This window comes from Carassius auratus, chromosome 34 (genome assembly GCF_003368295.1).
Source record: "Carassius auratus strain Wakin chromosome 34, ASM336829v1, whole genome shotgun sequence".
NCBI classification, from domain to species: domain Eukaryota; kingdom Metazoa; phylum Chordata; class Actinopteri; order Cypriniformes; family Cyprinidae; genus Carassius; species Carassius auratus.
The window spans coordinates 18,306,096-18,330,460 of record NC_039276.1 but is presented as its reverse complement, the minus strand read 5'-3'; the positions used below and the strand labels follow the sequence as shown (position 1 = coordinate 18,330,460).

Sequence of the window (24,365 nt, the reverse complement as noted above, 5' to 3'; positions counted from 1 at the left end):
AGCGGTGGCAGCGCTGTATGTTAAATGTCGTATTAGCAAGAGAAAGTTCTGATTTTAAAAAGTTCTCCATGAAAAGTTGAATATTGGTGCCTTCGGCTTCTTCGGTTATACCATGTATGCGAATATTGTTCCTGCGTGAACGTGCTTCCAGCTCTGTTACTCATGTTTGGAGCACCTTTTGCATGTATAGAGCATGTTCCAGGGCATCGTAAACATCGGCACTGATCTCCTCAATGTCGGCCACTCTCTGCTCTGTCTCCTCCACTCTTTGAGTCACTCCTTTTAATTCTTCAGCAATGTCATCCATACGTTTCCCCATTTCTTCTCGGAAACCACTCACTTCGATATTTAACGCCCCAATCTTGTCAATCAGCTCATTTTTAGCGTCATCTTGAACTTTTTTTTAGCTCTGCAATGATAGTAGCTTGAATAGCTTCCATGCTTTTGTTATCTTTAGCTAGCTCGTTAGCTGCGTTGGTTTCTGAGGACAAAAGATCTGCCGGTTGAGTAGTTGTTTGCTGATTCGCCCTTGTTCTTCTTTGTTTACCCCCTGACATACTATATTAGACTATAATTTTCAGGTTTTTATGTATTTTTCCATCAGGGAGCGTAAGACCGTCAGGGAGTTAAGATATTACGCTTTTGCTCGCTTCCTCGTCATCCCCGGAAGCCCAAGTTTACAGGAGTTCTGACAAGTGAAACTGTTTTTGAACTCTGAGATGAAATCAAACAAAAGAAATTTGAAGTTTAGAAGTTTAGAAGAATATGAACAAAAATTTGGTAACACTTTATAGGGTATCTTAACTAGTTGCTTATTTTTAACTAATCAATGTCGTTGTTCATCTTAAATGTTCTGAATTAAATGAGTATGCCTAGTTCAAAACTTAGTCAACCTGTCACAATTCCCTCAGAGCACAGAACGAGGAGACATGGAGATCAAAACACAGTCTTTAATTATCAATTCACAAGGGCAATGTTGGAGACACAGCAACATATGAAAGTACGTCCAGAACTGACAAAACTAACTAAATGGACAAGACCTTAAATACACAGACAATTAAGGGAGTAATGACTATACACACCTGGAATCAAATTAACAATCAACAAGAGAAAGAAACTGGGTCACAGGGAGCAAAAACACACAGATAGTCCATAACTCTGAAATAACACCCCCTCCCAGAAGTTGCGTCCTCGCACCATAGAAACAACAGAAGGGGGGGCACGGGTGGGTACTAAGGAGTAGGTTCCAGAGGAGGACGGATATACAGTATGGGAGGAGGATGACTGGTGGAGATCAAGGAGGAGACACGAGGGGCTTGGAACAAGAGGAGTCCAGCTGGACCTAGTCTACAGCCATGATGTCGACACACGGTGGAGCTGACAGAGGAAGGAGCCATGGAGGAGGAGCCCAAGGCAGAGAGCCAATGAGCCAGGGGGTTGCAGAGGATCTGGGGGGCCAGGGTGGAGCCGAGGTCTTTGGCAACCAAGGTGGAGATCCAGAGATCCGGGGCAGAGCTGGAGTGAAGGTGGAGCTGGCAGGAGGAAGGAGCCCAATGGAGCCAGTGGGACTGAGCGATGAGGCGCAGCCAGAGTAGAGGAGTCCAGAGGTGATGACAGGTCGACGCCCGACCAAGTTGGAGGGAGGGACGAGGGAGCCTGGAGGAGCTGGTGGATCCATTGGTGATCGATTGAATCTCCTTCTCCCTCTGTGGGCCCAAATGAGCTGTTGATATAGTTCAATTCTTTTTGCTCCGAGATCTTAGATGTAGTGGCCCAATATAAATTTAGGAAACCTTAACTTAATCCAAATTCAAGGCTTAATAACTATACTTGTTCTCTGAGGCAGGAAAGCAGAAAGGCTGAACGGAAATAGAGATAGGATAAGCTACAGGTTTCACTTCAATTTATCAGGCTACTGTGAGAACTGCAAGGAAAAGAATTTTCTCGAGTGTCATTGCACAGAAATATAATGCCCCTGCAGCCCTTTATTCAATAATTAATAGACTTCTCAATCCGACTGATTGTTCTATCTTGACCCCCTCATTGGAGGCATTTGAAATGTTTCAGACATTTTTTGTGTAAAAGTGGAAAAGATTAGAACTTGTCTATCTACATCTTCAGTTGAGTCTGTGATGTCACCAGCATGTGTAAGGAGTTTTGAGCTCTTTGAGCAGGTGTCTCTGGCGCAAGTTATGTACATTGTTATGGGTTTGAAGCCTACACCTGGTTGTTGCGATGTGGTTCCTTTACACCTTCTTAAGGAGATGGTTGATGTTGGTGGCCGAGGATTACATTAGTCTTCATAATGGAGTTGTTCCAACAGGCCTTAAGCAAGCCTAATTTAGACCCTCTAGAACTGAAGAATTATTGGCCCATCAACCAAAGGTTTTAGAGAAGGTGGTTTATTCCCAGTTAATGTAATTTTTAAGTAGGTATGAGATCTTAGACAAATTTCAGAGCGGTTTAAGGGCAGGTCACAGCACTCAGTCTGCAATTTTAAGAGTGGTTAATGACCTTCGTATAATCAGAGATGCAGGCAACGCAGCAGCTCTGATTTTATTTGACTTAAGTGCAGCTTTTGACTCAATAGACCACTTGATTCTTATAAAGCGGTTATCCCATTTATCTGGAATTAGTGCCATGGTTTTAGAGTGGTTCTAGTCTTATCTGTCAAATAGATAATTCTCTGTAAGGTATGGTAACTGTTTCAATGGCAGCACCTGTTATTTGTTAGGTCCCCCAGGGTTGTGTTATTGGCCCCATTTTATTTTCCTTGCATGTTGCCCCAAAAAATACAGCATGTCTTACCATTTGTGTCCAGATGATACACTGATCTATTTACCTACAGTATGAGAGTGGGAGAGAACAATGGTTCTAATTTGCTATTTGCATGTCTAGAGGAGGTTAAGAGCTGAATGATTCAAAATATGCTTCTGTTGAACCAGAGTAAAACTGAGATTATATTTTTGGCACTGCCAAAGGATGTTTAGATATGTCTACATATTTGGGTTCATGGTCCGATTATTGCCATGACCAAATAAGGAACTTAGGTGTGGTGTTTGTCCAAGAGCTGAAATTTGACAAGCAGATTAATGCATTATTATAAGTAAAGAGTTGTTTTTTCCATATTAGGTCTATTGTTCGACTAAAGCCTATTCTGTCAAGGAAAGACTTAGAGAAGGTTATTAATGCCTTTGCTTTGTGCCGTCGGGACTATTGTAAAGTATTTTATGTGGATTGTATATAGGTTATAAACTTATGTTTATCTACCCAGAGGATGTACAGATCGTTAACATATAGCTAAGGCAATTTCACTCTTTGATATAGGGCAATATTAAATTTCGGTATGGGGACATACAGTGGAGATCCTAAAGTAAACACTTGAATGTTCAACCATATAATCTTCTTCTATCATTGCTTAACAAACAAACAAAATTATTTATATTCACCTCAGAAACTGCTTGAACACTTAAGCCACATTAAAAATGACCCCATTTAACGGAATTAAATAACAAAATATCACGGCAAGTTTTGTTTGTGCTAAATGTTACTAGAGATTTTCTCAGAATGAACTCCGTGTCCTTTAGTCTGCTGGTTTTGTGATGATTTTTATTGGATGTATGAAATCAGTTCTCCTTAAATTCACACAGGTGTCCTATAGCAGAGGAACCACACACTTAAAATAATTGGGTTTTGCATTGATGCCATAGAAGAACCTTTTTAGTTCCCCAAAGAACCTTTCAGTGAACAGTTCTTCAAAGAACCATGTTATTCTTAATGTAAAGAACATTTTATTGATTAAAAGAACCTTTTGTGCAATGGAAAGGTTCACTATATCTTTAAATTAACCTTTCTTTTAAAGAGTGCAGGTGCAGAGAATGACATGAATTATCAACATTATCCACTAACATTTGGAAACCACAAAGTGTCACAATACTTCCAAGAGAAAGGAACCTACCCCAGCCAAGCAGGATGTACCAGTGCAGACGTTTCTTCTGTGAACGCAGTGAGAGGTTAATGAGGCTGTGAAGATAATGTCCTTCGACCAGCAGCCAGCTGTAGTTTGCCAGGATGCAGTAATTAGACAGGAACAGTGCCACTTTGCAGCCAGGCTGAGGGGAAACCCCGGAAACACATCAGCTAAGAGAGCTTATCTGCACTTTTCTTTATGATGCAGAATATCATGTGTTTATGTGCATGTGTCGTGTGGTTGTTTATGCGTTTGTACCGGATGAGAGTTGCAATGGTAATACTCCTGTGAGTAATGCAGCGCAGCATCTCTGATGAAGATGAAGATGGCTCTCAGGATGAATGACAAAAAAAGCTGCATGTGGATAAAATTACGAGTGCAGTGCAGCTTCCTGAAGGAGGGACGGGAGTTGGGATGGAAAGAGATTTAGAGAGAGGATGAGGCATTTTAAACAAATAAAACATACAAAGTGTGTAAATAAAAATGTGTTTAATTCAGTGTGGCATGTGGGATTTTTCTAACTAGACATTTTCTAAACGTATCCGAATGTAAACATCTAAATGTTAAACATCTTCATCATCCCAAAGCCAGCCTGTACAAGTAACTGCAGCGTAGAACTTGGAACACGAATGGCAGAATTCTTTGGCTGATGTCACAGAGTTTAGCAGAGCCACGGTTTAGGCTTTTTAGGCAAATTTGCTACGATGTCAGGATACTTTCCATTTTCCATGTTTTTTGCTCAGAATGATAGCTATTGTAATTTTAACTTCTTTTTGTGTGATTTACAATTGTTATCACAAACCGAACAAGCACTGGAGGACAGTTCCTCTGTGCTCGAGGATTGATTGTGTGTTGCTTTTAAAAATTAATTGGAATGGTTTATGTGTGTCTAAAATGAACTGTAATTTCCTATTTTTTGGGATATGAAAGTTTGTGTAAGTGTAATATTGCTATTTTTTGTTTTTGTTCTTCATTAGCTGTGTTTGCTAAAGCGAGTATCCTTAGTATTGTACATAGGTATTTCGCTAACCCAAAATGCATAACTCAACTCACACTGTTTGATCTATGAACACAATTTTATTGTTTATTAGAATAAAAAACAGGTAAAATAACGAGATAACATTTCCACGAAAGAATAAAAAAGGTAATGCCATTTTTTTTTTATCTCACAATACAGAATTCCAGGATATAAACTCAGAATTGACATTTTTCTCACAATTCTGAATTTCTATCTCGCAATTCTTACTTATTTTCTAACAATTTCTGAATTCTGCAGGTATGCTTAAAGTATGTTAAAAGTGGAATTTATGCCATATCTAAAGATCTGAATATATTAAGGGTGAAATTCGTTTTCTCGTTTTCACTCAATATCCTGTTGATCTTGAGTACCTATAGAGTAGTACTGCATCCTTCATAACTCCAAAAAGTCTTTAGTTTTATTCTATTCATAAGAGAAAGATAGTCTGTACCGATCTTTCCCGGAAAAACACGACCGGCTGGAGGCGTGACGTGTGGGCGGAGCTAAAGAATCACGAGTGCCAGTAGGCTTTTGCGTTGAGAGCGTTTGGAACCTGTGACATTACCGTGAGGAAAAAACCATCATCCCAGACAAACCAGGTAACAGTCAGATTCAGCGTATATTTATGATCCAGAATCAGATCCAGAGGCTGAAATTTAACAAGAGCAGCATCTGCAACGACGTCTCTATGTGGTATGTACTGAAACTGTATATATTTGCTTAGAGGTTTTGGAAAATGACTAAGTTCCACTTCATGTCTGTCACGGATCCAGCCAACCAACCAGCGTCAGACCCTACAGCTCAACCTTCCCGTTCCTGCTCACCTGAGTATTAAGTCATTGCACCTGCCGCTGCCCAATCAAGACGTGCATATAAACCCGCACTCACAGACTCCTAATCGTCTGGTCTCGTCTATCGCGTATGTGAAAGACTTACCCGACTCTTGATCTCCAGTTCTCAGATCCTCTTCGTCCTCATCGTCATCGACGTCATCTTCTGCCATTGGTCAGTTGCCTACCATTCTCCTCTGCCCTGAAGTACACCCGGACTTGCGTAGTGGAAGTTTATAAGTCTCTCGGATACTGGGCTTTCACATCCGTTCATCTCCGCGGTGTTTCCCCAATCAAGTATTCTCTCTTCATTAAAATTCTGTGAATTCCCATCTTGTCTCCTGTGCTTCAGTGGTGTGTGACAGAAGACCAGACCTTTATTTCACGAAGATATGGACCCCAGTTCTCCGACCACGTCACAAATCGATCCATTTGCCGAACTCGTGAATCAGCTCCGGCAGTCACTCTTTCCTCCAGGCGCCGCTTCCTCACCTGAACTGCCGGCCGGTCCTATGGCCCTACCAGCGCCGTTCAGTGGCGCGGCGGAGAATTGCAGCGGCTTTTTACTGCAGTGCACCTTATTGTTTGAGATGCAACCTCAGCGCTTCCCCACAGATAGAGCCAAGATCGCATTTATTATCTCACTGCTCTCTGGCCGTGCTCTCCTGTGGGCTAAAACCATCTGGGAACAAGCTGGGCCTGCAACTCATACCCTGGAAACCTTCGTAACACATTTTAAGGAGGTATTTCATCAATCTGCAAACTCCCTTTCTGTACATGACCAATTATATCACCTAAAGCAGGGAAGATCCTCGGTGGCGGAGTATGCAGTGAAGTTCCGCACCTTAGCAGCTGCGAGCGGATGGAATGAGGCTGCTCTCATCACAGCTTATAGACAGGGGCTATCCCCATCTCTCCGATTACATCTCGCCATCTATGTTGATAGCTTTGGTTTGGAGAATCTGATCCAACGTTCTATCCGGGTAGCCCAGAGGCTTGCAGCATGTGATCTGGGATTGCCCGCGCCTCCTACTTCACCTACCACCACCGCAGTAGGCCTATCTTCCCCAGTGCAATATCCTTCAGCATCAGCCATCGAACCGATGCAAGTTGACTCCTTCCATCTCTCACCTGCTGAACGTCAAAGACGGCTGCAACAACACCTGTGTCTTTACTGTGGAGCAGAGGGTCATCTCAGGTCTGAATGCCCCGTTCGTCCACCTCGTCCAGCGGTGAGTAGCCTGACCTCTAGGGCTGAAGTTGTATCATTAGTCTACTTTCCTGTATCGGTGATCTCTGGCCCCAATTCCATTTCAGCGAAGGCCCTCATTGACTCGGGCTCCGCGGGAAACTATATTTCCAGACACCTCGTCAGCCAGTTCCACATCCCACAAATCCCTTGCCAGAAGATGAATGTACACTCCATTCTGGGGAAACCTCTCGGAAAAGGTATTATTTCTCACTGTACACCATCCCTTACCCTACGCATTGGGGTAACCCATTATGAAAGGATCTCCTTGCTGGTGCCGGATGGATCAACAGCAGATATCATCCTGGGACGCCCTTGGCTTAGGCAGCATAACCCTCACCTTTCCTGGACTACTGGCGACATCCTCTCTTGGAGCGCCTCCTGCTTTGAAAGTTGTCTAAAACTCCCTACTAGACCCTCTTCCCCTACTAGATCAACCCAGTTACTCCTCCAGGCCACAACCATCGAGAGTCCCCTAGGTCAGCATGATATAGCAGTCCCAGAAGAGTATAGCCCATTCCGGGATGTTTTTAGTAAGCAACTCGCCACCCGTTTGCCCCCGCACAGACCATGGGACTGTGCTATTGAACTGCTGCCAGGTGCAACCCTACCTAAGGGAAGAGTGTATCCCCTATCCATCCCAGAACAGAAGGCCATGGAAGAGTATGTAGAAGAGGCTCTTCGTCAGGGTTACATCCGCCCTTCTACATCCCCTGCCGCTTCCAGTTTCTTCTTTGTAGCCAAGAAAGACGGAGGCCTAAGACCATGCATTGACTACCTGGCCCTTAACAAGCAGACCGTACAGTACAAATATCCCCTTCCCCTGGTACCAGCGGCACTCGAGATGTTGAGAGGGGCGTCCATTTACACCAAGCTAGACCTGCGCAGTGCGTACAACCTCATCCGGATACGGAGGGGGGATGAATGGAAGACTGCCTTCATCACACCTTCAGGGCACTATGAGTACAGGGTCATGCCATACGGACTAGCCAATTCACCCTCCGTATTCCAGGCCTTCATGAATGAGGTATTCCGGGACTACCTACATCGGTTTGTGATCATTTACATAGATGACATCCTCATATACTCGCAGAACGAGGCCGATCATCGTCTCCATGTGGCACAGGTCCTCCAAAGACTTAGGGATAATCACCTGTACCTCAAAATCGAAAAATGTGAGTTTCACCGCTCCTCTATTCAGTTCTTGGGCTACATCATTGATGCCAGGGGAATACAAATGGATCTGAAGAAGATGGAAGCTGTCCGGCAGTGGCCCATTCCCACTTCGACCAAAGAACTCCAACGATTCTTGGGTTTTGCAAATTTTTATCGCCGCTTCATCTGTAACTTTAGTACCTTAGCAGCTCCCCTCACTTCCCTCCTACGGAAGACACCCAAGCATCTATCATGGTCTCCAGCAGCATCTCAGGCATTCTCCCAGCTAAAATTAGCCTTCACTACAGCTCCCACTTTGATCCACCCTAACGCGGAATTACCCTTCATTGTTGAAGTTGATGCCTCTACGACAGGTGTGGGAGCGGTGTTATCACAACGGGGGGGTGTCCCACCGAAGCTCCATCCGTGCGCCTTCTTCTCCAAGAAGTTATCCCCGGCGGAGCAGAATTATGATATTGGCAATCGAGAACTGCTAGCCATCAAACTAGCATTGGAAGAATGGCGTCACTGGCTGGAGGGAGCCAATCATCCGTTTGAAGTCATCACTGACCATCGCAACCTAGAGTACCTCCGGGAAGCTAAACGCCTAAACCCTCGTCAAGCCAGATGGGCATTATTCTTCACCCGGTTTAAATTCACAGTGACGTATCGTCCAGGAACAAAGAATCAAAGGGCCGACGCCCTTTCCCGCATTCATGCCCCAGACCAACCCACCAGTCTACCAGAATCCATTCTCCCTCCAGCCATCATCGTCAGTCCCATCCATTGGGCTCTAGATGATCAGATCGCCCAAGCAACTCTTACTGAACCTGCTCCACCGGGAGTCCCCGAGGGTCTGACCTATGTCCCATCAGCTCTAAGACTGTCCCTCATGAACTCAGTACACTCTTCCTTAGGGTCAGGACACCCAGGGAGCCAACGAACCCTCTCGCTCATCCGCAACAGATATTGGTGGCCTGGCATGACCAGAGAAATCAAACGCTTTGTTCAAGGATGTTCTACCTGTGCCATCTCCAGCGTACCACACCATCTTCCCGAGGGGAAGTTACTTCCACTGCCTATTCCTCGCCGACCCTGGTCACACCTAGGAGTGGATTTCATTTCGGATCTGCCCAACTCTAACTCCTACACTTGTGTTCTGGTGGTGGTAGATCGTTTCTCAAAGGCCTGTCGCCTTATTCCACTAAGGGGTCTGCCATCAGCAATGGAGACTGCTGAAGCCCTATTCAATCAGGTATTCCGGAACTATGGGCTACCCGAAGACATAATCTCGGACCGAGGTCCTCAATTTATTTCCAGAGTTTGGAAGGCCTTCTTCCGTCTCTTAGGTGTATCAGTTAACCTAACATCTGGTTACCATCCGCAATCGAATGGGCAGACTGAAATGAAGATTCAGGAGATCGGACGCTTCCTAAGGTCGTACTGCCATGGCCACCAACATACTTGGAGCCGGTATCTTCCCTGGGCCGAGTACGCTCAAAACTCTCTCCGCCAGTCCACCACAGGCCTAACACCTTTCCAATGCGTGCTTGGCTTCCAGCCACCTCTGTTCCCCTGGTCAGGAGAGCCCTCTGAGGTCCCAGCAGTCAACTATTGGTTTCAGGAGAGCGAGAGGGTCTGGGACTCAGCACATGTCCATCTGCAAGGGGCAGTTAGGAGGCACAAGATCCAGGCAGACATTCACAGAGCAGTAACACCTACATACCTCCCTGGACAGAAGGTCTGGCTCTCTACTAGGGATATACGCCTCCAGCTGCCCTGCCGCAAGCTGAGTCCCAGATACATGGGGCCATTCACTATTTTAAGGCAGATCAATCCTGTCACTTATCGTCTAAAATTACCTCCAAATTGCAGAATTACCCCTACCTTCCATGTATTTCTACTAAAACCTCACCGACCTTCTCTTCTCCCTTCTCCCACAGGGTCTGATGTGGCTGAGGTACCTCCTCCTCCAATCGAACCGGAGGAAGACCCCATCTACACTGTACGGACCATCCTGGATTCACGGCGACGAGGAGGCCAACTGGAATATCTCATTGACTGGGAGGGCTTCGGTCCTGAAGAAAGGTCCTGGATTCCACATGAGGATGTTCTAGACCCTGCCTTACTCCAAGAGTTCCACACCAATCACCCTGATCGCCCAGCACCCAGAGGAAGAGGCCGTCCTCGTCGCCACCATCATCGGGCTTCAGGAGCTGCCCGTGGAGGAGGGGGTACTGTCACGGATCCAGCCAACCAACCAGCGTCAGACCCTACAGCTCAACCTTCCCGTTCCTGCTCACCTGAGTATTAAGTCATTGCACCTGCCGCTGCCCAATCAAGACGTGCATATAAACCCGCACTCACAGACTCCTAATCGTCTGGTCTCGTCTATCGCGTATGTGAAAGACTTACCCGACTCTTGATCTCCAGTTCTCAGATCCTCTTCGTCCTCATCGTCATCGACGTCATCTTCTGCTGTTGGTCAGTTGCCTACCATTCTCCTCTGCCCTGAAGTACACCAGGACTTGCGTAGTGGAAGTTTATAAGTCTCTCGGATACTGGGCTTTCACATCCGTTCATCTCTGCGGTGTTTCCCCAATCAAGTATTCTCTCTTCATTAAAATTCTGTGAATTCTCATCTTGTCTCCTGTGCTTCAGTGGTGTGTGACACATGTCGTCTTTTTTTTTTTTTTAAGCTGTACATGTGGAAAGTGCAGTTTGATGACAACATCGCATGTTGTTTACTTGATGTGCTCACGCGCCGATAGCTAAGTTAACAACACAGAGATATTTGAAGCAGTTTTACTCACCGCCTGCGGTTCCAACACACGATCGTGACCCTTTTTTGTTGGGACTGCATTATCCTTAAGAAATAAACGATGTGCAAATCCAGCATCAAACTGGGCCTTGTTTGTAAAACAAGCATCTTCGAAATGCAGGGGAACAAACACAAACACTTGCACAACTCCGTTGATGCTCTGTGAAAATAAACTCCATCCACTGGTCCCTTAATGCTATTTTTTTTTGGTAATCTGTGCAGGGTTGTCTTGCCCTGGCAACCAAAAACACACTTCTTTTGTGTCTTTGCGCGACGCTCTCGCTCTGATCAGTGAATGTCTGTGCTCAGCCTCTCAGTGCTCTGCTATACGGGAGCGTGTGCTCTTCAGGCAGAAGTGTCTTTAGGACCCATATAAGGACATTCCGCTCCATCTAACGTCACACAGAGCCATACTCGAAAAAAACTTTTTTTGGAACAAAAATACTCCTTCAAACGTACAACTTAATTTTTTAAACTTTGTCCATGTTTAGCATGGGAATCCAACTCTTTAACGGTGTAAAAAACTTAGTATGCATGAAATAGCATTTCACCCCCCCCCCCCCCCTTTAAGCTATGTTTGCATCCAAAGTTGCAATTTTAACTTATTGGAAAATTGGAATAACGCATCAAATATTGGCACATAACGCATTATAGCCTACCAAAATACTTTTTGACGACAGACTTTGGCTCAGGCATTTCAGAATGACAAAAACAATATTTCAGATGCTGTGCAACGAGATGGTTAGTCCAGTTATGTGTCCCATCTCACAAAGTCACGTGGCTTTTTTGATGTGCATCATGGAATTTATTCTGTAAAAGTGTTTGAAAACATGTGCATGTTTTCAGTTGCATATTTTTTTTTTAATTCATGTGCTTCTTGGCATTTAAATTCAGCGTTTTTATGCAATAGCCCAAAATACACGTAAAAACGTGGATGTAAACATAGCTATTGAAACCTTTTTTTTTTGTGCCCAGTAAAGTGGATTTCATAGGAATTTTTTTTTTTTTCAGACTAAATATGATCAGATTCCGATATGCACAAAAATTGGATTTGGATTGACAGTCTGAACAATGCTTAAGCAACCACCCTAGCAGCTACCTCAGCAATTCCCTAACAACTGAAAGAACATCTTAGCAACTGCATTTTGTTTGCTGCTCAGTGTTATCATTACACTTGATATGTTCATAATGTGAATAATCAAACATATGTGAACACACAGTCTGTTACCTGAACACACACAACACTATGAGGGCAATGCTGAGTGAGAAAAGAGAGACGGCGTATCCCACAGAATACAAGATCTTCACATAAAAGAAATACTCATGTGAGACCAGCACCTAAGAGAAGAGACAGATCAATTCATATTATGTGACATTTACATTTTAAAGAACTTCCTGTGTTTCAGTGAGTGTCTGTGTTACTGGTTCAGTGAAATGAAGACGAGAAGCTATTGTTACGCTGTCCCTTGTACATGCATTTACTGTTTTTTTCTCTTTAACTTGTAATCTGTTCTTAAGTGAAATGTCATGTTTGTTAGTTTCTCTGAAAGCATATGAATATAGTAATAAAGCATAACATGTTTTTCAATAGTACCAAGTCATTGGGAATTTGAAAGCTGTTATTGAGCCCATGGGCACAGGCGAGTTCGTATGAGGGAAAGATTTCAGACCAGCCATTCTCAGTGCAGTTTTTCATCACAGCTCCTGTGGACAACAAACATGAGACAAACAACAGACAACGAAATTACAGGCCTGTCCAACAGTTTATCCATTATCTGTTAAGTCCGTAATCATATACAGCTCCCATAATCCATTCATTGTGTTGTTAATTTTCACTATAAATAAAGTCTGTTTAATCATATTTGATACATGAATTTCTAACATGATCAAAACTTTGCTGAGAAAGCTGCTCACAATCTACTACATGCCTTCTGTCATCCGACTGCTATAGTTCAGACATTTCAACAAGTAAAAGGACTTTAAGTATAATTGTAAAGGATGGGGTTAATTTGCTGTGAAATCTTTACAGATTTTTATAAAGTAAACTTAAGAATGACATTTATATTGTTAATAATACTTCAAGTTGAACACTTACTGGACTGAAGCAACTAAGGTTTACTTTATTTTGTAATACATATTTTTGAGAAAAATCATGTTTAAATGTATCAAATATGATCAATCAGCCTTTTGAGAAATGTTTATTTGTTTACCTCTCAATCAACGTTGTATTGCATTGCATTAGTATATATTTTACCCCCACAAACACTATAGAGTTAAAAAAAAAATCAGCATAGAAATATCTTCTAGTTACGGAAGTTAAAGCGGCCATGCATTATAATTTTTTTTCCTTTTTGTTTTCTCGTTATAACGACTTAATTTTCTCGTTATCTCGACATAACAAAAGTCGTTTTCTCGTTATAACGACTTATTTTTCTCGTTATTTCGACATGACGAAGTTCGTTTTCTAGTTATAACGACTTATTTTTCTCGTTATCTCGACATAACGAAGTTCATTTTCTAGTTATAACGACTTATTTTTCTCATTATCTCGACATAACGAAAGTTTGTTTTCTCGTTATAGGGACATGACAGTTTTACTGTTGCTATAGTAACAAACTCAACTTTGACAGGCATCTGATGGACAACCATGCAGGCGCTCTTACTGTAGCCTATATTTCAGCAAATTTAGCTTCACCTATAGGTAATAATGTCTACAATACTGTATATAAATAAAGGCTGATCAATCATTGTTGATTTTTCCAGAGACAGTACAACGAACGTTTGTTTTTGTAATTAACATGTTTAAATGGCAACACCGCGAAATTAGAGCTGCTTGGATTAAACTCACTTTTCATTTTCCCTTTATTTGAAATAAAATTATATATAATTTGTAATTTGTAGTAGTCATTATATGATGTAGCAGATATCATGTGTGTTACAAGCTTCAGTTTGAAAAGAGCCTCCATGTGTACGTGTAGTGTGTGTGTGTGTGTGTGTGTGTGTGTGTGTGTGGAAAAAAAAGATTACAACATTATAGAACAAAACTGAATTAAATAAGCCTATGGATTTTACATATACATCACATTTCTCATCAATATGGTTAACAATAAAGATTAGTAATAAGGAAAAGAAGCACATCAGCCTACATCGTTAAATCCCGTCCTACTGTAGATAAACAGAATACAGTGATGTCAACCTTGGTTTTGATAAGCAGTTATTTTATGACACAGAAAGCGTTGGTGAAACTCATGCATCTAGCAGGAACTTAATACACAAAATATTCATATTGATTCAAGCATTTAACGTTTATGAATTAATTAGATGTCAGTAATGAAGACTGCACAAATTATAGCGATCACGAGGAAGGTCCGCGTACAGTAAAGTGGATAGTGTACAACGCCCCATCAGTTATATTCAGGTCTATAGTGCCACCTGCTGGCGCAGTTTTGTAACTTCTTAGAGAAAATTAAGTCGTTATAACGAGAAAACGAACTTCGTTATGTCGAGAAAACGAGAAAATGAAGTCGTTATAACGAGAAAACGAACTTCGTTATGTCGAGATAACGAGAAAATTAAGTCGTTATAACGAGAAAACAAGAAGAAAAAATATTATAATGCATGGCCGCTTAGAACTTCCGTATCTAGTTAAGACATAGTATTGGGAGATAAAGCGTGACAGCTGATATTTATATGCTTTTTATGTAAGTAGCCAGTTATACTATTAGAGATCTCATTGATTTACACGCTATCACAATTTCATCTTACTTTGTGGCCATATGAGCTCCATATTGTCACTATATGAGTCATAAAAGCCTGATGTATCAAATATTACACAAAAAAAGACACATGCAATTTTTTATTTATTTTTGAATATTGTCTAAAGGTTCAATAAACTAATTCATTGTTTCAATAAACAATTAATTATTTGAAAGAATTTCCTGACTTATTATTATTTATTTTATTTTTTATTTTTTTTCAGGCTTGATGGGTTTAACAATATTGAATTAATAAAAGCTTGTACGTGAAAACACAGCACCTGACCTTTGACCCGAAGGAAATTGGGGCACGGCCGAGACACAGTCTCTCCCACTTCAGCATGAGGCCAACAGTTCAGATCATCCCATAAAGCACTGCAACCTGAAGGTGGGAAACAACAGAATTAAGAGTGAATCTGAACAGTGTGATAACTACAAGCATATAATCCTATTATATCTTTATCTAATTATTGCTCTACTAAAGTACTAAAATTTAAAAATCCTGAAAATTGTTGTGAGCACAATGGTTGAGTAGTGTTTTTTCTACATTTATGTGTGCATAGTGATTTGCCTCCGTGCACAAAACAAGGCCCATTAAGGAATGGGTTACTGACTCTGGTAGTCATTAATGTGACTGGCCTGCACAAAACCCAGACCTGAACCCCACTGAAAACCTTTGTGATGAACTGGAATGGTGACTGTGAGCCATGATTTAACATTTAGTGCAGTGGTTTTCAACCAGGGGACCAGAGCCCACTATATAAGGGGCTTCAGCAAACTTCTAAAGGGGCATCAATATGTCTTACAATTATTTAAAATAAAACATAAAACAGCATTAAAATGAGCTGAAACAGCTAAAAATAACATTATTTATTTACAGATGCAAACATGTATGTATGAGGTAGCCTACATTTAAAAGTGTTTAAAATTTATAAACCTGGAAAAGTCATGTAAATTAATACATTTTAAAATCTTTATAATGAATATAAAAAAAATCTAGTAGAAGTTGTAAATAAAACAAAGATTAATGGAATGTGTTTTACAAGAAAATACTGATTAATTCTTTCTACAACAACATTTCATGTTCAGTTCAATGTGTTACAAGCAAGTTTCTTTGTAATTTGGTGTAAATACTGCAAATATTTCAGAGTGATGCTTGAATAAAAAAGCTACTATAAGTAGGAGAATAGTAGAAGCTGTTAAAGGTGACCATATGTCTGTTAATGTTAATGTAGGTGTCCATAAACGTGTCCTTATACCGCTTTTCAGATTTGATAAGATTACTGAATGATCATTATGTCCTTGAATTAAGATTCATAAATGCTCCGGTTACTGCCATAACCTCAGTTCCCTAAGATAAGGGAATGAGCATTGTGTATGGGGAAACTCCGGTTTACACTGGTATTGAAGCCTGATTGTCCACATTTGTGTAGCTTCACAAACCAATGGCACTCTAGCCTGACAGAATGGGCGTGGCCGACCTCTATATAAGTCGGCTCAGAGCATCATTTAATCAAAATCATTCAACTGAAGTGACAGTCATTGATTCGCATGCAGCTTGTAGCATGGCGAGTGAAAATGCTCGTTCCCTTATCTCAGGGATCCCAGGTTATGTCAGTAACTGGAGTGCTCCCTTCCGAAAGTTCTCTCACGTTGTGTATGGGAAACACATACACTCACACCGTGCTACGAGCAGATACAGAACAAACTGCTCTGCATGGTCAGTCTCGGAGCACTTAAGTAAAACATGAGCCAAACTGAGTCCCAAGCACAGCTGAGGACTGCAGATATAACTATTTCCACCTTCGGGAAGAAATAGGCAAATCAAACAGACAACCAATGCCAGCAGTGCAGAGATGTCTAAAAATTGAATTTTAGCAAAAGGATGGCAACGACAAGCCAGCGGCCACACAATCACAAGTAAAATGAGTTCCCAGCCAAGCTGGGACTACAGATATAACCGTTTACACCCTTAGGGAGACATAATCAATAGTCATAATCAAAGAAATAGACATAATCAGTGGCTGCAGGGCAAGGACATCTAAATGATAGAATCTGGCAAATAATCTGGCAACAACCAGGCGGCGGCTGAACAAATCTCACTTATATAAATTCTGCTGGACCTTCCCCATGAGGAGGCCATTCCTCTGGTGGAGTGGGCCCTCACCCCTAGAGGGCATTGCAAGCATTCTAAGGCATAAGCCAAGGCTATAGCATCTACTATCAAGCTGAAAAGTCTCTGCTTCGTAACCGGCAGCCCTTTACAGCAGCCTCCAAAACAGACAAATAGCTGTTCTGATCATCTGAAAAGACCAGAGCATTCAATATACACTCTAAGAGCTCTAACCAGGCAGAGTGAATTGGGACCCTGCTCACTGTCCAGAGTGGGGAGTAGGGCTGCACGATATTGGGAAAAAATGACATTGCGATATCTTATTTTTCTGCGATATATATTGCGATATTTTTTCTTACAAACAAAAATGGGGTGAGCACACTTACATTCTCAATTTAAATGATTTAAACAACGACACCCTCGTGTCAAATGATTAAAGGGGGGGTGAAATGCTCGTTTTCACTCAATATCCTGTTAATCTTGAGTACCTATAGAGTAGTACTGCACCCTTCATAACTCCAAAAAGTCTTTATTTTTAAATATTTATAAGAGAAAGATAGTCTGTACCGATTTTTCCCGGAAAAACACGAGCGCCTAGAGGCGTGACGTGTGGGCGGAGCTAAAGAATCACGAGCGCCAGTAGGCTTTCGCATTGGGAGCGTTTGGAAGCTGTGACACAGATCCAGAGGCTGAAATTTAACAAGAGCAGCATCAGCAAATGCGTCTCTATGTGGTATGTACTGAAACTGTATATATCTGCTTAGCGGTTTTGGAAAATGACTAAGTTCCACTTTATGTCGTCTTTTTTTTTTTTTTTTAAGCTGGAAAGTGCAGTTTGATGACAACATCGCATGTTGTTTACTTGATGTGCTCACGTGCCGATAGCTAAGTTAACAACACAGAGATATTTGAAGCAGTTTTACTCACCGCCTGCGGTTCCAACACACGATCGTGACCCTTTTTCGTTGGGACTGCATTATCCTTAAGAAATAAACGATGTTCAAATCCGTCGTCAAACTGGGCCTTGTTTGTAAACAAGCATCTTCGAAATGCAGGGAACAAACAAAAACACTTGCACAACTCCCGTTGATGCTCTGTGAAAATAAACTCCATCCACTGGTCCCTTAATGCTGTTTCTCTTTTGGTAATCTGTGCAGGGTTGTCTTGCCCTGGCAACCAAAAACACACTTCTTTTGTGACTTTTCGCGACGCTCTCGCTCTGATCAGTGAATCGCTCTGATCAGTGAAATGTTTGTGCTCAGCCTCGCTATATGGGAGCGCGCGCTCTTCCGGCAGACATGCCTTAGGACCCATATAAGGAAATTCCGCTCCATCTAACGTCACACAGAGCCATACTCTAAAAAAACTTTCCGAAACTTGTGACAAACCGGAAGAGGTTTTTTTGGAACAAAAATACTCCTTCAAACGTACAGCTTAATTTTTTAAACTTTGTCCATGTTTAGCATGGGAATCCAACTTTTGAATAGTGTAAAAAAAACTCAGTATGCATGAAATAGCATTTCACCCCCCCTTTAATATGCACCAGGGTGAGAGAGCAAGACAGCGCTCTTATTGTTTGAAGATGGCTCGCTCTCTCTCGAGCGCGCTCTCTTTCTCTCTGTCTCTTTCGCGCGCACTCTCTCTCTGTCTCTCGCGCGCGCTCTCTCTCTCTCTCTGCCCTGTTAAACTTGCATGTGTTTTTCAGTCCTGTCAATGATAAACGTTCACTCTATGATGGTTAAGCTGTGCAATTAATCCGCGATTCACATCCATTAAGGGCCGGGGAGCAGCTGGCCCATACATCCTGCGATGTGACTATCGTGGATTCGTACATCGCGATATCGATGCTTAAACGACATATCGTGCAGCCCTAGTGGGGAGCACTTTAAGGATAATTGCATGGGCTCTAAACGGAAAAGAAAGAACCTAGACTCATAGCTTTGTCTTAGCTTGAGGATGAACTTACAGTCACAAGGCCCAAAATCCAGACAGGAAGCACTGATTGACAGTACTGGCAGGTCACCCACTCGCTTAACCGACACTAATGCCAAAATGAGGGCAGTCTTAAGCAGCATGGGCAGCAGATCGGCCGAATGGAGCGGCTCAAAGCGAGGAGTCCTTAGGGGTCCTCGGGACTATGAACAAGTCCTATTTGGCACAGTCGGAGGACTAGGAGGATTCAATCCGCGGGCGCCCTTCAAGAATTTAATGACCAAGTTTATTCTGCTGACTGACAGGCTAGATTCAAGGGAATGATTTGCTGCGATAGGTGCCACATAAACTTTGAGCATGGAAGGGGGACGCCCATTGTCCAAAAACTCCTGCAAAAAAGTCTGCACTTGGGATACATCACAAGAAACCGGGCCAAGCTTTGTGCTTCCCACCAGTCACAGAAGACTAACCATTTAATCTCATAGACGGTACTGTAGCCTCTGAAATGGTGTCTCGTTGGGAGCTGTATAGGCTTCCATCGGGGCTCCAGACATGAACACTCCACAGCTCCGGCTGGGGGTCCAAATCATGCCCTTCGCCTCTGAGAGAAAGTCTCTCCATAACGATATCGGCCACGGGGCAGCTGCTGACAGCTACACTAACGCTGGGAACCAAGTTTAGTTCTTTAAAAGTGGGGCCACAACGAGGACTGAGCGACTGACTTCTCTGACCCGTCTGATGATCTGTGGAAGCAGTGCAATGATGGGGGAAGACGTATAGATGAGAGCTGGGCCAATCGTGGGCCAGCACATCTTGCTTTATGGAGAAATAGATCGGGCAGTGGGAGTTTTACTTCTGAGACGAAAAGGTCAACCTCTGCTCTGCTCAAAAAATCTGCTCTGTTCTGCCTGCCTCACTGAATCTGCTACAATTTGCATATCGTAGCAAATGTCCTACAGATGCTGCTAATGCTTTCAACCTACACTCTGCTCTCTCCCACCTGGAAAATAAGAACACCAATACAGCAAAATTACAATACAGCATTTAAAACCATAGTGCCTGCCACACTTGTTGCGAAGCTCCAGACTCTGGGACTAAACAGATCAGGTGGTGGAAGTCAGGTGGTAAGAAACGGCAACAATACTTCATCCCTGCTGACCCTCAACACTGGTGCTCCTCAGGGCTGTGTCCTCAGCCCACTACTGTACTACCTGTACACACATGACTGTGCAGCCACACACAGCCCCAACGTCATTGTCAAATTAGCTAACAATACAACGGTGATAGTCCTGATCACCAACAAACGATGAGATGGCCTACAGAGAGGAGGTGAGCACCCTGACTAAATGGTGTCAGGAGAACCATCTCTCACTCAACATCGATAAGACCAAGGAGCTGGTGGTGGATTTCAGGAGACAGAGCATATAACACACACCCATCACCATCGACAAGACACCTGTGGAGCGGGTAAGCAGCTTTAAGTTCCTCAGCGTTAACATCAGTGAGGATCTCATCTGGTCTACACACACTGACACAGTGCTGACACATGTTGCAACTAATTAAAATGTAAAAAAAAAATAATAATTTGCTTTCAGTTAATGTTTTTATATATCTTTATTGTTTACAAAAAAAATGCAATCTTTTTACGTTCGTCCTTGAACTTGTTTTTTGTTCTCTCTCTTGCTCTCTCTCTATCTCTCTGATGAATGGCACAGTCTTTCTCTTCTATTGCCCCTTTTGCTGTCTCTTACTCTCTCAGTCTGATTAATGACAGGAAAAGTTGCTTGGAGTTGTAAATCTTTTTCGCTTTCTCCAGTGAAATATGGAGAGGAGAGGTTGTGAGGACCAAAAGAGATCTGTACAGCGTTGCAATGTTATTGTGATGTGGCTGTGTTGACAGGCCTGTATTGACTGTTTCCTGTGCATGTAAGGACAGACAATATTTTGAGAAAGGATTTATGCTTACAGAGTGAGAAACTTTAAGGCCTGTTCACGACAGTTTTATTGTCGAGGGTCTGAGAGTGGTTCTTCCTGCTGATGAAGGGTATTCCATAAAGCAGATTATGTGAAAGTTAAGTTCACGGGTAAGTAAGCTCATATAACCTTAATAACTAGTTATATTGATAATATATATATATACAGTAAGTCTCTCTGAATGTAACCACCACTGCCCAGTAGGTGGGATTATAAACTAAGAAAGCACACTGCAATTTCACAAGAGAAGAAGAAAGAAGATGGTCATTTCTTCTTAGCTTTTGACTGTTTTCATGATGACTCTTGAATTCAATGCTCTGTTGAGAACAGAGTCTTGCTCTGTGGCCATAAGTGTGGGTACTTGAAGAGGTCCTACTGTAAGTTTCCAACTCTGGGTTGACTGAACTAACTCAAAGACAGCATCTTCGGAACTGATAGATAACCACGTGTAAGCAAGGTTTAAATTAATCAACTGAGAGTTTGAGGATTTATGTGATGACAAATGATAAGTTAACCTGGACATGTACCTGGAAACAAGTTAACATTTTAGGACTTCTGTGTTTCATCGTCCTGAAGATAAGGTTTGTTTTTATGTTGTTGTTGTTTTTGGTTAAATGCCAGGGAAATGTCTGCGTCTTAATCTACAACATAAAATACAGCAGTAATGCCACCTTGTGATTTTTTTTCAAAGCTTTTACTTGTTTTGAAAAAGGAGGTTGCTAACAAGTGGTTTTCAGGGACATTAAACATCATCATGTAAAAATTCTGTGGTTTAGTTCATTTATAGCCTATGTGTAGCTTTTAACTTAGGGCGATTGTATTTAGGCTTCAAATTTCATAAAAGTTGTGTTCATTTATGAAGATCATCATGATGAACAAAATGTGCAAGAATCATAAACTTGTGTAGGTCACAGAGCTTATTTTCCGCAATAATGCAATAAAAAAAATCCTTTTGTCAAGGGAACCAGAGTGATGTGAACTTCAGTGTTTAACTACAAAAATACGTCATCCCTGCAGAGCTCTACAGCATTGCTGCTTATTTGCATAAAGATAAATTCTTCTCAACTTTGACACATTGCTGGACATGCCAACATTACATCATTACACTGTAAATCACCAACTGTCATTGAATCTGGTCTCTTTTTCGTTCCAAGGAACTGAATGTGTAAACAGGGCATTAAAGTTTATGAGACTGTCACTTGAACACACATAGACCCTCTCAACCAAAAACAACAGATGTGCACTCACATTACATTGTATCCTGAGTGGGCAATAGTTGTGCAGGAGTTAGACCAGCAAGTGTGTGTGTACTCACTGCGCTGGAGGGCGTTATATATCTAATCTGATAAGGGTGTGATTTATGGAATATGGATTATGGAGGCCATTCTCTAAACTTCCCTCCTGATATCGCATTACACCTCTTAGGAACGCACAAAAACACTTATCATTTTGTATGTCCACATAAACGACAAGTATAAAAGGGCATTAGGTGTCTTGATGTGTATGAAGGATGTTTGTGGAAAACACTCTAGGATATCAAAAATAGCTGCCCTCTATATGAACTCAATCGTCTCATTAGGTGTGTGTGTGAGTGTGTGTGTGTGTGTGTGTGTGTGAAAGAGAGAGAGAGAGAGAGAGACTGTAGTGGCTCGCCTGTGCGTGTGGACCCAGTCTCTGTCAAGTTCTCTTGATAGATGATGTTGTAGCAGTTTTCCTCCTCTCTGAGTAGCATGAAGTCTAGGTCACATTCTGGAGGAATGGCACACACCTTCACACGCACATATGTATATATTGGTATCGAACAAAAATCTGTACAGCAGACAAACAACTCAAAATAAAACAATGCTTCGACTGAAGTTATGACTTCACTACCAGGCTAACATTCGGGATAAATAAGTCTCTTATGTTTACCAAGGCTGCATTTATTTAATCAAAATCACTGTAAAAATAGGAATATTTTTCCGAAAGGATCATGTGACACTAAAGTCTGGAGTGATGATGCTGAAAATTCAGCCTTGCATCACAGAAATAAATTTAACTTAAATATATTCAAACAGAAAACATTGTAATAATTATAATAATATTTCACAATATTATTGGTTTTACATGTTTGTTTGAATAAATGCCTTTGTAAATGCCTTTTTTTTTTTACTGTTGACCAGTAGTGTATATAAAGTATAATGCAATACAGTAATGTATAGCCTATGATATATATTCTGATGTTTTTATACTGATAACAAAAACACCTAGAAAAGGTAAATCATAGTTTGACCATATAGCAATAGTTAGTAAAATCACACTAACATACATTTATATCGAGGTAGATTTTAATTTGAAACCTGACGATTCTATAAGTTTTTAATTTAAGTGCTGTCAAACGTTTCTCAACAAATATATATTGGCCAGAGCTATATAGTTTAATAGCATATTTAAATTAGTATGTTTGTTCTTTCATTAATTAATAAACAAATTGCAATTTTACAACCTACGTGAAAACATGCCTCTCTGTGTTAACTATATCAATGAACACTGAATAGCCTTTGCATGATAAAACTATTTCTGCAGTGCGTCGCATGTATAACAAATTCAACCTTCTGCTCTAACTCACGTGAGAAGAGGCGCGAAGTAAAGCCGCGAGAGCAACCAGGTGTACAACGGCAGATGTCTTCATTTACAAAACGTCTGGCAGCAATGATCTCGGTCTTGTGATGGAAAAATCTCCTGGCGCTCGGTCCCTCCGAGGGAAAGTTTCATCTCCTCTCGCGCAGTCCTCGACGCTCGAGCGCAGTGAACGGAACAGAATGTGCGCGCAACGCGTCCGGTCAGCCCACGTGCGACTGCTGATCCTCCAAACATCTACCTGACTGTTCCTGCCCTCGGATGCTTGGCGCTCTCAGCACAACCTCTGATTTACTCATAACCATCTGCTGCTCTCTTTTACTGCGCACAGAGAAAATATGACTGTGAAATGTGGGCTCACTGTGAACTTTCGTGCACTTGATAAAGATAAAAGAGATAATGCACTTTCCCATGAGTGATTGCATATCAGTAATAGCTGGATTCTCATACAACACTAGGTGGTTGCTAATGTGTTCTTATGAATTTTCCCACTTTTTCATTGGCTGTTGTAATGTTTCTAAGTGGTTGCTAGGATTCATAATTCATACATTTAATTCTGGGATTTTTTGTACCTACATTATACATATTGTTGCCAAGTCTGTGGTTTTCCCAAAGAATTGGGCTGTTGTATACAGTTGCTGAGAGACAATTTTTTTTTCCCACGGGTTAAAGAGAAAGCTACTTCAACAGAGGGGGTTATGAAAATCATGCTTAGATACAGCACTCTGTGAACAGCCAGCTTCTTCGGCAATGAATGTTTGTGGCTTACACTCCTTGCGTCAATGATTGTCTTCTGGACAACTGTCAGATCAGCGGTGAACCAAACTGAGAGACCGTTTTGAAGGCTCAGGAAACATTTGCAGGTGATTTGAGTTGATTAGCTGATTGGCATGTCACCATATTCTAATTTGTTGAGAATTTGTTAAATG

At 41.9% G+C, this 24,365-nt stretch overlaps 1 protein-coding gene across 1 annotated transcript in view; it reads right to left on the bottom strand.

Annotated features, from left to right (window-relative positions):
• Nucleotides 1–23,781, bottom strand: part of LOC113053427 (secretin receptor-like) — a 32,347-nt gene extending 8,566 nt beyond the window's left edge. The window contains exons 1-7 of the mRNA XM_026218444.1: nt 23,426–23,781; nt 22,471–22,585; nt 15,085–15,180; nt 12,638–12,747; nt 12,272–12,381; nt 4,229–4,361; nt 3,959–4,112 (exon numbers count right to left, since the gene is read on the bottom strand). Coding sequence (XP_026074229.1) covers nt 3,959–4,112; nt 4,229–4,361; nt 12,272–12,381; nt 12,638–12,747; nt 15,085–15,180; nt 22,471–22,585; nt 23,426–23,488 — 781 coding nt within the window. The 5' untranslated portion in view covers nt 23,489–23,781. The remainder of the gene's footprint in view (nt 1–3,958; nt 4,113–4,228; nt 4,362–12,271; nt 12,382–12,637; nt 12,748–15,084; nt 15,181–22,470; nt 22,586–23,425) is intronic.
• Nucleotides 23,782–24,365: the final 584 nt, after the last annotated feature.